Source organism: Rhamphochromis longiceps, linkage group LG19 (genome assembly GCF_057381845.1).
Source record: "Rhamphochromis longiceps isolate RC_006_pf linkage group LG19, R_longiceps_female_GT1.1, whole genome shotgun sequence".
Classification (NCBI taxonomy): Eukaryota; Metazoa; Chordata; class Actinopteri; order Cichliformes; family Cichlidae; genus Rhamphochromis; species Rhamphochromis longiceps.
The window spans coordinates 9,802,618-9,817,204 of record NC_140575.1 but is presented as its reverse complement, the minus strand read 5'-3'; the positions used below and the strand labels follow the sequence as shown (position 1 = coordinate 9,817,204).

The window sequence follows — 14,587 nt, the reverse complement described above, 5'->3', positions numbered from 1 at the left end:
CTGTGAACTTGTACTATGCAGCTCAAGTTAACCCGAACACCAGAGGTCTCTGCAGCTTCTCATCTGTCCCAGAGTCATGCACAGCTGGCCAAGAGTCACATTACTGTGAAGAATCTTCATTAGGAAGTGTAACAAAGAGCCAAGACGGCTTTGAAGGCGTGAAAGTGGGAATAAAATCATGCAGGGTCTTTGAATCTTCTTTAGATGCGTGCTCCTTTACGTAATTTTTTTTGTTTGTTTGTTTGTTTCTCCCCAGTTTTTGTTCTTCCGGTCTGGCACCGAGTGCGTCCTCCGACTCACCGGGTGGATTCGTAGTGTGGATCACCTCCTTCTTGTAAGTGAGGAGAAATTTAAATTAACTTGGTACACAGGTGGTGGAGTAGGGCGAGCGATGAAGTGTTAATGACCTAAGCAAGTGGTAACACCCCCCCCCCCAACAAAACAAACAAAAAACACGTAACCTTCACTGGTCTATGTACAATTTAAAAAAACAAAACAACAAAAACACCATGGTAGAGGGTGTCATGTCTCTTCATGTTTGGCTGTCACACAACCAAAATGATCAAACGATGTCAGAATCTCTTCTCATCCAGAGACAATCAGAGGAGATTTCATTAAATAAGATGCCCCCCACCCCTCCCAGTGTCACAGAGTATAGCACCTTGATGAAGAGATGAGCAGTGATCACATATTAAGTCCTCGAGTCTTCCTCTAATGTGTCTAATTATACTTAATAATATTACATAATAAATAGTATTGGTCCTCTGATGCGTCACAAGCAGACGCAGGGGTAGGGCAGCATTGTCAGAGGCTGGACCGCAGATTTAGTCCTCTGAGGTCACGTCAATGTCCTCGGAGCTGGTCTGCTTAGTGGCGATGCGCCATCTGTTGATGTGGTGGTTCCCCTTCTTCTTCTGCTGGCTGTCTGGTCCCTCCTCCTCCAGCTTCTGTCGCTTGTACTTGGTCCTCCTGTTCTGGAACCACACCTTCACCTGGATAGAGAAAAGCACTCAGTGTGTGACCCGAGAAAAAGGAAAAGACTTAACGAACATCTGTTTAGATGCACATTTTGAGTTTCCCAACGCACAAGCAGCTAATAAGATAAATGATGGCCATGTTGTGGTTTTGTTGATCTAATAAAGGCACAATAATTACTCCTTAAGAAGCTCCTTTCTCTCTTTCTTTATGGTACTACAAAGTATGTGCTTTGGCAAACTGTGTTTCTGACTTGTATTGTTGAAATGCAGTAAGGGAAATAAAATAAAGCAACGCAGTTTATTCTGTTTAGCAAGCGAGAGGGAAAACAGAAATGCACATAAAGACTTAATGACTAAGGATGGCATAAAATGCGTGAAATATCAAGCTTAAAAGCTTCCAGACAGTTGCTGCTGTGACCTTGTAATATGAACCTGTCTGACTAACCCGTATGTAGTCAGAGTACTACACACTCACACTTACATTACTTTTCTTTAATCTTTACTTTGCTCGGCTTTGGGGTAATTTTTTTTTCAGAGCAAACGCTTAAAGATCCTTGGTACAGTGCAGTAATTTGTGAATGACCTGTTTAGCTAAAGGGGTGGAGGGTGAGCTGCATTATATACGTTATAGTATATTACAGTATTTCGTGCTTATTTCATGACCACAGTGACTTGATTAATCGTATCCAAATTTTCTAACTTTAAGATAAACTGATGACATGGGCCTTGCTATCACCCATGTAGATGCTATCGTTTAATCTTGCTGATCCAATAAAGTGAGTTTATTAGTATTCGTTTGACAGTCTTTAAAATTTGCATAATTCAATTGCTGCTTAATTGCAAGCCGCCTTATTGACTGACACAAACCAGAAACTTGCAAGCAGAATATATTCACACTGCTGACTGAGGAAATATCTTTTAATCTTACCTATTAGGCAGCCTAATTGACACCCACAGAGTGTGGACTCATTAAACTTAAGCATCAATAATATTTACCACAGCTTACGGTAGAGCATACATGAGTGAAATCCTTTTGAGAGACTCTTTGCAAAATGTGGGTCAGGTAAATGTTAAAAAAATGCAAGTGCACAGGCCTACAGATATGTCATGTAAGATAAATTCAGTTAATTATTGTTAATTTAAATTTCTAACGTATCAATTATTGAAATTAGAATAACAAGAAGAAAATATTTGTATATTTATCATCTCTGTCTCTGAAACATAGTGATCAAGTCAGGAACTTTTTTTCATTTTGGACTTTAATTTTCTGTTTTTCATTATGTTAACAGATTCACAAGAACTGTTTTTTCTTTCTGCCACTTAAATATATATTTAAAAAGTTTGAAAATACTTATATCAAAGTGCTTGATGCATCCGTATCAAGAGTGCTGTAATGCTCCATTTGAAGGATCATTCAAACTATCAGTAGGCTTCAGCTTGTCCAGAATGCAGCAGAGTCCTTATAAATACGCAGAAATTTGAACATATTAAAGTCTCCCAGCTAAGCACAGAATCATCGTTAAAATCCTATTAATTCAGAAAGCTCCAAATGGTTTGGCCCCGCAATAAATCTCTGACTTGCTCCCTGTCGATTAAACCTCTCAGGTCATCAGGTGCAGATCTTTTAACTGTTCCCAGAATTAGATCAAAGTGTGCTGAGAATGCTCTCAGCTACCCGGGTCCTGTTCTTAGGAACAAGCTGCCCTGAGGTCAGTCAGAGCTCTGTCCACAATCAAAGACAAACTTCAAACTTTATCATTCTCGCAGCTCTGCACTTAATAACAGTGTGTGTTACCTTGAACGTGTGTGTTGTGTTTTATATCTTTGTAAAGATTGTTTTGTTATTTTTACTGCCTGAAGGCACAGTAGACCTACATGGGTTTTATGTTTTTATCTTTCATGTTAAACACATTGAGTTTACACATAAAATGTGCTATACAAATAAAATTGCCATAAACTATTACAATTGAATCTAGTTTTCTGCAATACAGTGCATTCATTCAAATAAATGTATTCTAACAACTAAACAGACGAGTAAAAGCCTATAATATAACATATAAAGAATTGTTGGCTACGTAAGAAAATAAATATAAATTATTTTTATAAATTATTTTTTTTATTATTCTTTTGTTGCTGTCCGTTTTAATGTCGTTGCTTGGGCTTTAAAATATTGGGGCTATTTTAGCTGTAGCTATGTGTGGATAACGTTATAGAAGTATCCAGAACTAGCCAGATGCTAGTAATAGTTTATTAGCAGTAATAGTATTGACGACAAAAGTAAGCGACGTTAGCAATTAATTTAAACAAGCAAGCGTTAGCTTAACCTACCTGCGTTTCAGATAAACTCAGGCTGTTGGCCAGTTGTTTCCTCTCGGCTCCGACCACATAGTGGTTCTTCTCGAAGGCTCTTTCCAGCCGGAGGAGCTGGGAGGGAGAGAAGGCCGTCCGGATGCGTTTGGGTTTTCTCGCGAAAGGGCCGTGGAGGAGCAGGCTGTCCTGGGACACGTCGTTACCTGACAGCGAAGTCAACGAAACGGTAACGTCAGTCATGGAAAAAGTTCATTCTTATTTTATTTTCCCGAGAAAAAAACAAAACAAGTTATAATGGTTCACTTATTACTGTTTTTGTTAATAAAATAGAATTGACATTTGGAAAAAAAAGAAGCGTATTAATACAAAAGTACGATAACAAAATGCTGTTTTGCACAATCGTGCTATTTATTAGGCCCGTTTGAACGTGGCATTGTAAACTGTCCAACCTGATAAAAAAAAACACAATAAATTCATTTTCTGGTAAACTCATTAAAGACAGTTTTGCCCTATAACGCAGTTTTAGGCTGAATGACTTTACGCACATTTTAAAAATAAATAAATCGTGACAAAAATCAGGATCAGACATTTATAGTTAAATAAGAAAGTACATGGCTACACATTCGGAATAGAGTCATAAAATAGCACATCATAACACATCGTAATATATAAAAAATATTTATGTGACTACAGCTAAATATATTAAATGCGTCTTTAAAAGTTATTGTCTTTAGTCTGATCTATTTTGCATTTTTTAGGGTATAAATATTTTTCAGAATTTTTTTTATGGTCAATATTTCTCAGAGTTATTTTTTGGTGCAAACTGTTTTATTTAAAATAAATGTTTGGGTTTTTGTTTGTTGGGGTTTTTTTACATTTACAAATTCTGTTAATTCCCCATATTACCCAATTACATCCAATAAGGCTAATGTATGTATTAATTAGCCTATGGTATAATTATGATACAGATATTTGATTTATTTAGTTGTTTTTGTTTTGTTTTTAAATTAAGGGGCCCTTTATGCGTTTGCAACATTGCTTTTTCCCCCCAAAATGACATTTTCTGTCCAGACAATTACGTAATTAAAAATGATTGAATGAATAAAAAGATGTAGATTATCTTTCATGTCTTACTAATAACAGGTCTTAGTGCTGTATAGTTATTGGAGGGTAGGTGTGGCTGAGGTTTGTCACCACTAGCTGTGTTCAAAGCCTCTCTGCATCAGATTTTTATTCCGCATCCCTCCCCTCACGATGAAATTATTATGGTAGATTTGATCTATTTTGCCTCTGTGGACTGGCTTTTGTGCAAGATTTTTTAATTAAATGAAAAAAAACTGTAGCCTCACCTAAGGCGAATTTTATTTTATGTGGGGAAAAAACACAACACGGCTGCTTATCTTTTCCTCCTGTGGTTTTCCGAGAGTAGCTGCAGGGCAAACGAGAGTGGGAAACATGAGAGGAGCCCAACAAGCCTGCTGCAAGCTGTCAGTGGTCTTGTGGATTGTGATATCTGCGGCTACAGTTTATTGTTCGACTAAAAATGCTTTTGAAATCTACAGTCATATTGTTGAAAAAAATCCCACACAAAGATATTTAGTTTACTATGGAAACCACGTGTTATGCACACACTTATTTTATTAGTTTAATCACCTCCACCTACTTTATTCACCATTTTACGCACAGAATAACGCATTGTTTAATTCTAGACTAAGAATTCTGGCCTTTATAGCCCAACAGTGGACCTCAAAATACGCACACATCTGCAAATCTTTAAGCGAAGTAATAATTAAAAAAACTTTTATTAGTATTATTATTATATTATTATGTTTTGCATTCGCATTTTTCGCGTACCTTGAAATCTGTGTCCAAAAAATCTGTTACGTAACACCCAGGGGTAAAAGTTGAGCGGGTCTCGGTGTTGCGTCCCAAAGAAGTGCGGATGCTGTAGGTGGGATCCTCCGAGCTGGTGAGGAGCCACGGTGAGTGAGGGGTGGTTCATCGTCTCCGGGAACACCAGGTCCGGGCTCTGGTAGAGGGACCTGGCCGGTGGTGGAGCCTGGTAACTGTTCATTAAGGCATCTGTCGTCGGGTTGGAGTAACTTAAAGCCGTCGGGCGGATGGGATCCTCTGCCGTTAGAGGGTTCTCTTTAGCGACCAGAGACTCTATCGTGAAGCAGCGCTTGCCTGCAGACGAAAACATCATCTCTCGGTAGAAAGGGAAACCAAAAAGAACGCGATCAGCCTTTATTATTTTCCTTCCTCTTGCTGTAAAGGGAAAAAAAAGAAGCCCACTCTCAGAGAAGCATCATGGCCAAAGATGGTGGGGGTGTTAGGGGAGGGTGGGTGAAGGGTTTGTCTACACGAGCTCTAAGATGCTGCTAGAAAACTCAACAGTGCTGCAAATTGTCCTGATTCACCGAGCCCGTGCGCGCTCGGAGGGTTTCTGCGCGCAAATGCGCACCAAGAAAAGCGCCCGAAACCTTCCATGTGGCTTGACGTTGCGCGGAAAGAGGGAGCTGATTGGACCAGAGCACCTGCCAATAGGTCTCCTCAAGTACCTGCTTTGTAGATCACACAAGACCGGGCAGCTTAGTTACAGGGGCACGCTGAGAAAAACTAGCATGCTCCAATTAATGGGTCATTGCATGTCGCGTTCAGCTTTAATGTCAAGTTTTTCTACAGGAGGGGGGAAAAAACTAGTCCGCCTGCGGGAGTGAGAAGGTCCCACTCGTCCCACAGCAGATTCATCCAGTTCAGGAATTCTCATAGTGTCAGTATTTGACTGACGCTCGTTAAGAAGTTTTGTTTTGTTGGTTTTTTTTTTAAAGCTGACTCACCGAGACACTTTGGATCTTTCACCTTTAACTTAACGTTTAGGCTCTCTTTCAACTCTCATTACAAACACACGCACACACAAGAGCAAAATTAGATTTATATTATGAGATTTATGTGCCTCTCAGAATAAGACAATACAAAGTTTTATCTTCAAATACCGCTTATTTTTCTTTTATTGAGGTTATTATTATTAATTATTATTACTACAGTCGAAACTCCACGTCTGTCTTTCATGTTTTTATGTGATCTTCATAATATATTTTTAAAACAAACAAACCCGACAACAACAACATGAATCAGTGAAGAATGCTGATTCTGGTGAGTCAGACTCCCTGCAGCAGAGCATCCTTTCTCTCTACAAAGTGAGGTGTCCCGCTGATTGTTTTGTTTTGTTTTTTAAATCAAATTTTCCGTGGATTTAAAATGTTTCTCAATCGGTGCAATAATAAGTGCACGTTCGACTTAACAGCTCCGGTTAAAAAAAGGAGAAAAGGCGAGAAATAATATTTGTTACAGGTGTTATTTTTAATTTTAGTTTAGAGGTTTTTTTCTGTTTAAAATTTAAATTCGTCAAGCAAACGTTTTTAAATTTGGTCGAATCAGATCGAAGCATCTTTCAGGTCACAACGTGTATTTGTATTTTTTAATGGTGTGCTCGCGTTTTTATGTTAAAAATTAAGCTCATTTATCATTATTATTATTATTATTATTATTATTATTATTATTATTACTTTTTATTGTAAGCACATAACGGCGTCATTAATTCGCCTCGTGTTTTTTTTTATATATATTTTTAAGAAAACGTCTGTGAGTTTGTCCTCTGTGAGGACAGTTTAGCAGGAGAAAGTCTGTTTGTCATTACTAGAGCTGCTCCCTCGGCGCTCAGCTTCCATTGCGCGCTAACCAAGTTAATAATTATCCTCTTAATATGCTCCTTCGCGTTGGGGTTGCATTAGAAAATCATTACCGATGGAAATTATGAGGTAAAACAAGCTGTTGATTAGGCTTTTAGAGCTAAAGGCTCCTAAAGACAGCAATCGGTTCTGGGAATGGGTCATTGTTCGAAAAGCTTAATATGGGGCTGTTCCTTGAACACTTCTATTTCTTTTAGTTATAGTAATTACACGGTGAGGATTGTGGCGACGCATAAATGCTATTCAGTTATTTTAACATTCATTCTTGGTGGATCATAAATTCCTAATACAGTTTGCCAGGAAATCATCCACATCTGTGGCATAACTATAAGTGTCTATTGAAAGGTCTGCCGCGAAATAGCTGTAAAATTAAACCCTGGAGTTTTTTTTTAACTCTTTAAATTTAACCTTCACAAGTATTTTAGTCGTATAGGTCAGCGGTAAGTTCCACAAGCCTATAGTGGTAGAGAATGGAGAGATAAGAGGAACAAGGAAACAGCGCCGATGAATACACCGCCTTTACAGGGAAACGTTTCAGGAATCAGTCACGCAGCTCAGTTCTCTATCTAAACAGTCCAAACGGAGCATCAGAAGCAGGAACTTGAAGGATGGCTGAGTGGGTTAAAAATGCCGCCTTGAGTTTAATGATGAAACCCTGTGGGCCTCTACGCGCTGACCCTGATCGCGGCTGGTTAATAGATGATCAAATCGCTCTGCTGTAACAAAAAACAAAGGAAAGCGCTCTAACCTTGTTCCGTACCTGTTGCTGATTTCACCCCCGAGGCCCCCTTATTACTCAGTCTGACCAAAGTGATCTTCAAGAATAGTGCACTGACTGTTTTAATGGATTTGTTTCCTTAAAGCTTTTATAGTGACATTTCAATGTAGCAGCTGCAACAATCTGAAACCTTTTCGAGATCTTAATTCTCATTTAGTGCATTAAGAATCAAATAAAACGAGATAAATGACAACTCTTTAAAGCACCCAACACACGTAGGAAAAAAAAAATCGTTGCACATTTTGTGTATTAAGAAAACCCAGAAGAGAGATCGGAGATGTTCCAAGATGCAGGTAGCCTGCAGGAGCTAGAAATAACCGGATGGAAGAGTGGGGGGAAAAAACGCTTACGGTAAACCCTAAACAGCCTGCTTTTATCCATAACTTAAAATAAATTTTATCTTATAATTTTAAATGTTAATCAACTGATATGAAGTTGACAACAACAGCAACAACAAAAGCAACAACAACAACAAAATTAATAATAATAATAATAATAATAATAATAATAATAATAATACATTTTAAACTGTTCAGTTCCTCACAGTCAAAAAAGGAAACAACTGTGAGGAGTGACGGCAGTTTAGATTAGTGCTGTCCTCTAGTGGCGGAAGATTGAAACGCTCTTACAGCTCCCTGAAAAACACCGACTTCTATGTCAATGCTGCCATCTAGCGGTTGAGGTGAGGAACCGTAAGGTTGTAAGGATTTTGAGTTTATCCGCGGAGATCAAAGGGAAGTTGTGACCTCAGCGGTTCCAGGTTGGCGAGGGGCTTCACGAGGGCTTGTAAGTTGGAAAACAAGAAGTTTAAGTTTTAACTGATGCATATTATTTTTTAAATGAAACTTAATGAAATAACTTGTGAATTAAAAGGAAATAACTAAATAAATATTGGGATATTCAGCTTTTGGGGCTGTGTGACAAAGATCAGCGCCGTGTGTTGTCTGCTCGTTCTCCCCTAACGCTGATCAAAGCCATGAGATCAAATCAGTCCGCAGACCGCCTCGGTCCCTTCCTCCGTTCATTAATAAACTAATTAGCCATTTTGTTTCGCATTAGCGTTGTGTGTTCAGCTAATCTCTTCCACTTAAATACTTGGGAAATTTCACCCCATTATAACGAGATGAGAAAAGTAGCACGTCTCTGCGTTTGTGGCACCTGCATAAGAAGTGCGGTCGTTCGGCCACCTGTACGGGCCCCGCTCTTCCACCGGCTCCCCTCCTCAGCATAAACAAACATCCCACTTTGAACAAGGCCTGGGGAAAAAATAATGGGATGGGAAATGCATTAGTGTTAAGATTATATGTTTGAAATCTCAGTTTGGGACGTCAGATACAATACAATTAAAATATGACACTTAATTGATGAAAGGTTTTGCTGTCGAACGTAAAAGTTGCACAGTCGGTATCCGGCGGTCTTTCTGTTTTAGCCTGCAGCTTGTTTAATGGCGTCCTCCGTCTCTGTATACAACGTTAACAGGAACTGCTGTTTCCTGGCAAAGAAAAGAAGCAGTTTGTTCTCCGAGCATGAGCCCCTCTTGTCCGTGCCCGTGTCAGAAGTCAATGTGCATCTCAAATGCGAGCCTTTCACGTCGAGACAAAGCCCTGCCTCTACTTCAAACGCTTGTAATGAAAGCTAATGACTATTAGATGGAGTAGAGTGGCCCTTACCTCTGCAAATAAAATGCAAAGAGGGATTCCCCCCCTTTACGATCGCCTGCTCTAAAACGCATGTTGGTTAAAGCGTGAGTGCGCTCTCCATTGAGGCTGCAGGTCGTTGAATTCCATGAGAACTTTCACACCTCCTCAAAGCTGCATTACAATCTGAAGGCGAAGAAGAACTCATGGGAGTCATGTGACGAACTGTATTTAAATTTTTTGGTGGGGAGAAACTCAGTAGCCAATTAATTAGGTACACCAGACAATATAAAACAGCTAGTATAAAACAGGCCTCACTGGTGCAAATAAGGATCATCATTGCCACTAATAATCCTCAAAAAAAGTGAGTTCAATATACTACTACTACTAATAATAATACTAATAATAATTATTATAATAATTATAATAATGCTTTGGCCTTTGATCTGTTCTTGAGGCCAAGAAAGCGACTTCGAGACATCAGCTTCAACATCAAGAAACTCAGATCAGACCCAAATTGACTAATTCATTCTTCAAATTAGGATTTAGTTGCAATTAATTATTCACTGAAACCCTAATATTGATTCTCCCAACATTTTGAGCTTTGAGCAAAGTTAATAGCTTGAAATGTGCACGCTCTAAACACTAAACCCAGCAAAGAGTGGTCTTTTCTCTTGAGCGAGTTATCAAAACAGTTGCTGATGAGTTGTTTCAGATTAACACAGCCCAACAAAGGCACATTGAAGAGACCCGTGTGGATAGACCAAAATTGCCCACTGTGTTTGTGTCGCCAAGACAAATTGTGTAATGTGCTGAAATGCAAAGCTCACGAGAGCAGATGAGAGCGACCGGTCAAGAGACAAGTGAAGATGTTACAGTTTCCTTTCAGAAAAGCCTTCAATTCGGACCCTGCAGAGAGTCTTAAGAAGCACAGTCAGCGCTGGCAAGCATCCAGCCGTTAAGGTGCCCTGTGCTAATTGAGACGATGAGCCCGGTGACCCCCACCGCCCCTCCCCTGGACTCTCTCAGTTTTCCCAGGCCTCTAGCTGCTTCTTTCTGTTCCTCAATGGGATTACGTGGAGCTGTGGACAGAGAAGAGGAGAAGGGGGCTCTGATTCCCGGCTGATCACATCAGAAACGGCTCTCTGTGGTTTTACACAAATTCTGCTCCTTCAGCGGTGCTTAAGCCATAATCAGGCCAAACGGGGGCACCAAGAGAGAGCAGGCAGGGGGTGGCGGACAAGAGACAGTGAAAGAGATCAGCTCTGTTAGCGTTTATTAAACTCTTCTCTTTGATACGGTGACCAGCTGTCTTCTCCTTGTCTCCTTGCACTCTGATATTTAAATTGACAGTTAAATTGATTGGCAGAAAAAGAAATATCTGACTTGATTTTGTTGAACTTTTTGTAGTGAATTAGTCAGCTTGAGTGGCCTGTTGGTCAGAAACATATAGTATATTGCATGGGAAAGGAAACCTTTATTCTAAAATACATTTTGCACGCAGAAACAAGTGTATCTGCATCTGGAGTTGTTCTGTTGATTGAATATGATTGTGTGACTTGTGTGTGCTTTTTTCTTCCAAATGTCATGTTTGTGTAATTGTTCTTTGCCTCGGGTAAAATAACGTGAGCATAGAAACTAAATTATAAATTTAAATCATCACTTTCAGCAACCAAATTTGTTACCATAGAAGCAAAGAAGCCTAACCCTTCATATAATTAGTTACATCAGGGGTATCAAACATAAGGCCTGGGGGCCCATCTTGGCCCAGCGAAGACTCCACGCTTGTGAAGGAGTGCATAGCTTTAGCTAGGAACTTTTTTTTAGCTGTATTTTTATAGGTTTTCCAGCTTTTCCCGTTGGTAAAGACAACCTTCCCACTGGTATTCACACTATACCAAAGTAATTCAATAAAAGATAAACAATTAAATGACAGAAACATTCCAGGTCACATAAAAAAGGGGAAAAAAGAAAAGAAAACCTCCCCAGACATTTTTCAGAGAAATAATAAAAACATTATATTTTAGAATTACAGGACAGTCTGGGCAATGAACTACCAAGACTTTTTCTTTCATTTTACTCATTTACCTTGTAATTTCACTTGGCCAACCCATTGAAGATCAAAGTAGCTGTATGTGACCTAGAACTAAAATCTATTTGACATCCCTGACTTGTACCTTCTGTTGTCCCTGTGACGATGCATTTGTTAACATGAAATGTGTCATCATATGTTTTTAAGATTATAGAGGTAGACGCTGTGTGTTCCCATCAGCCTTCTTTGTTTAATGTGACCGAGTTTCAGTTGACCACCCCAATTACCTGCTCTGATGGACACATATCCTTTCTACGTGCCGTCTTCTCTTCTGTTTTATCCCTCGTGTCTGCCAGGCAGACAGCATGAGTCCCTTTCGTTTCAATAGAGCAGAGACAGGACACCTGCTGGCGGTGGGTGGGCATGTGGAAGCCCAGTCCACTGAGAAACAGTGAGAACGGTCGTATTGACCATTTAAACAGATTAAACAGTGAGACCCAGCTCTCTTGCTCCGAGACACAGTGACCCCTACCACCCTGGGTTACAGATATCCCAGCTAATCCCTGAGCTGGTTATTTATTTGCTTAGCTTAAACCAGAGGGGAACCTAGACTTTACATTGGATCGAACCTGGAAGGAAATATCTCCCATCATCCTCAGACTTGGCAGAGTGAGATGAGAGGGAAATGAGCAAAGTCCAGAAAGACACAAGAATGACCTGCTTAGGACACATTAAAGATGAACATTGCTCCATGTAGCAAAGATGAAAGTTCATTTATTTGTTAAATAAAACTCTGAAATATCTAAATGATGCCTCTGAAAACAGGATTTCAAGTCTTTCTCTAAAACACCAAGTGAACCAGATTTGAAGTTAATGTGCCATGTATTTTTTTTAACCCCTCAAACATGAATTCATTTGCTTCTTCATAACTGTGTGATCACATTTCACTGACGATGAATAATGAACCCCAGCAAACATCCAGCAAATTCACTCAAACTATTAAAAATTCAGATTTGAAGAACATGATGTAACATGTCTCTGCTTCCCAAACAAACTTTAAGCTGCTGAGTTTGCTGCTGTTGCCTTAAACTTCTAAAAATCTCTCTAATTGGATATAAAGGAATGAACAGGACAGGTTTTGCATTCATTTCATAAAATATATTTTCTTAATATTTCAGATATACAAAAACAAACTCATCAAAAGGGCAATAAATGTAGACAATTAAATAAAAAACTATAAATCTATTAAATATTTTTAGTTGGAGACTATTAGCCTCCTTTCTCAGATATATATATGTACATATATATATATAAAAAAGTCCTCTTTTTTATTGTAGTCAAAGGTCCGGTGGTTGGTTCAGCAGTGCTCATTGGAGTCGTCAGATACGTCAATATCCACATCCGAATCGGAGAACTCTTCATCCTCATCGCCCTCATCTCCGTTCCCTTGAGATCCGGGGCTTTTCGGTGGAGCAGCCAGGCCCAGTTTGGCCAGTTTGGCCTGCTGCTGTTCCAGACTCTGTTTGCGCCACTTGATGCGTCTGTTCTGAAACCAGACTTTGACCTATGGGGTAAAAAAAAGAAGAAGAAAGAAGACACTTAGAAATCGTACTTTTACCTTAAGACGACTAAGTTGTTGAGATGTCTGAAAGAATACCTAAACTATGTGTTTTCCGGTAAGATTTTATTACCTGAGCTTCGGTGAGCTGCAGAGAAGACGCTAGGAGGAATCTCTCCGATCCGACCATGTACTGCTGCCGGGCGAACTCTTTCTCCAGGCGGGATAGCTGCTCGCTGGTGAAGCTGGTGCGCATCCTCTTTGACTTCCCACCTTTCGTTTTGAGCGAATGTAGCCCCACGTTGATTTTGGGCATTGCAGCTGCAGAACAGATGAAACATATAATCACACACACTGCCGCGTAAAGGTCTCCGTTTCTACAGACAAACTACTTTTCGGATGTTTTTGTTTGTTTGTTTGTTTTTTACCTTGAGCGTAAAGTGCGCCTCGACACGATGGCTGGTAGGTGAAAGGTGAGTAACAGTAGACGGAATATCCAGGTTGCGTGTGGATCGCTGAGTGTAACACGTTGGGTGAGGAGTAGACCCACGGAGCTGGTCCTATCGGTAAGCCTACGTGTCCGGTAAAAGGCAGAGATGGTGCTGCTGGCTCGTATTTTACTCCGCACTTAGCAGGACTCGTGCGGCCGCTGGTTGTGTCCTCGGGTTTGGCGAGCAAAGCCTCAATAGTAAAAGATTTCCCACTGGGTGGTTTCGACTCGCACTGCCCTCCCTGGTAGTGCAGGTGCAGCGACGCAGGTGCGCAATTACGCACGGAGTATCCATAAGCTCCGATCGGTACCTGCATGCTGACGGTTGTTTAAAATTAGTTTATGAAGGTCTCTGCTGAAAAAAAAGTTGCTTCTCCAAGTCCAGCAGGAAGGTGAATGCTGCTCCTCTGCGGAGTGTCTCAATTTATAGTCCAGAGGCGCACGGAGGTGTCAACAGCCCCCCGCCAGCCCTTTGTCTTTCTAAGTAGCAGATGAGAGGCGAACATCCCGACAAGGTATCCAATTAATTGCTGGAGTAATACAAGCTGGGATTGTCAAACATCCTAACCCTTTGAATGAGCAGCCTTTTGAAGAGGGCTGGGGGGGCTGGGACTCAAGAGATTTGCTAGAGTACAAATTCTTGCATGGATCTTAAGTCCAAATGTAATCATTACCGCTGGGAAAGCCTTGATGTTACCAAATCATCTTATTTTTGTGTCCTTTAAGTTCAGGCTGGTCGACAGATGCTTTAAGCACTTGATAATTGGAAACCTTCTTTAAGCTACAGAGAAAAGGAATGTTGTGTTTCTTTCTGTTTTTGTATCCTGTATTCTGAATTCCACGCTAAGATACGTGTTTGCAGTTGTAAATCAAGCACTGCATCTGTGTGTTAACAGTTTGTGATGCGTTTCCTGTATAAAACGAATGCACTCTATTCCCAAAGTGTTTATTTTAGCAGCAACGGTGTGGTTCTTGAAACTGAATAACAGCCCTGCGTAATTGAGGCGTCAAATTCAGCGGGTGAGCGCAGCGCTGCAGGTTTTACCAAACTGC

At 40.1% G+C, this 14,587-nt stretch overlaps 2 protein-coding genes across 3 annotated transcripts; both read right to left on the bottom strand.

The window, feature by feature from the left end:
- Positions 1-824: 824 nt before the first annotated feature.
- On the bottom strand, positions 825-9,610 carry emx1 (empty spiracles homeobox 1). Of its 2 annotated transcripts, XM_085392238.1 has the most exons (5): positions 9,488-9,610; positions 8,976-9,309; positions 5,142-5,493; positions 3,306-3,490; positions 825-992 (listed from the first exon to the last, which is right to left on the bottom strand). In XM_085392238.1, the coding sequence occupies exons 2-5, from the start codon at positions 9,054-9,056 to the stop codon at positions 825-827; spliced, it is 786 nt and encodes a 261-aa protein (XP_085248364.1). In that variant the 5' UTR covers positions 9,057-9,309; positions 9,488-9,610. The 2 variants fall into 2 exon arrangements, with proteins under 2 accessions (XP_085248364.1, XP_085248363.1); XM_085392237.1 differs by lacking the exons at positions 8,976-9,309; positions 9,488-9,610 and having other exon boundaries at positions 5,142-6,212.
- Positions 9,611-12,244: 2,634 nt separating this feature from the next.
- Positions 12,245-13,942, bottom strand: noto (notochord homeobox). The gene is made up of 3 exons (XM_085391704.1): positions 13,473-13,942; positions 13,178-13,365; positions 12,245-13,050 (listed from the first exon to the last, which is right to left on the bottom strand). The coding sequence occupies exons 1-3, from the start codon at positions 13,849-13,851 to the stop codon at positions 12,844-12,846; spliced, it is 774 nt and encodes a 257-aa protein (XP_085247830.1). The 5' UTR covers positions 13,852-13,942; the 3' UTR covers positions 12,245-12,843.
- Positions 13,943-14,587: the final 645 nt, after the last annotated feature.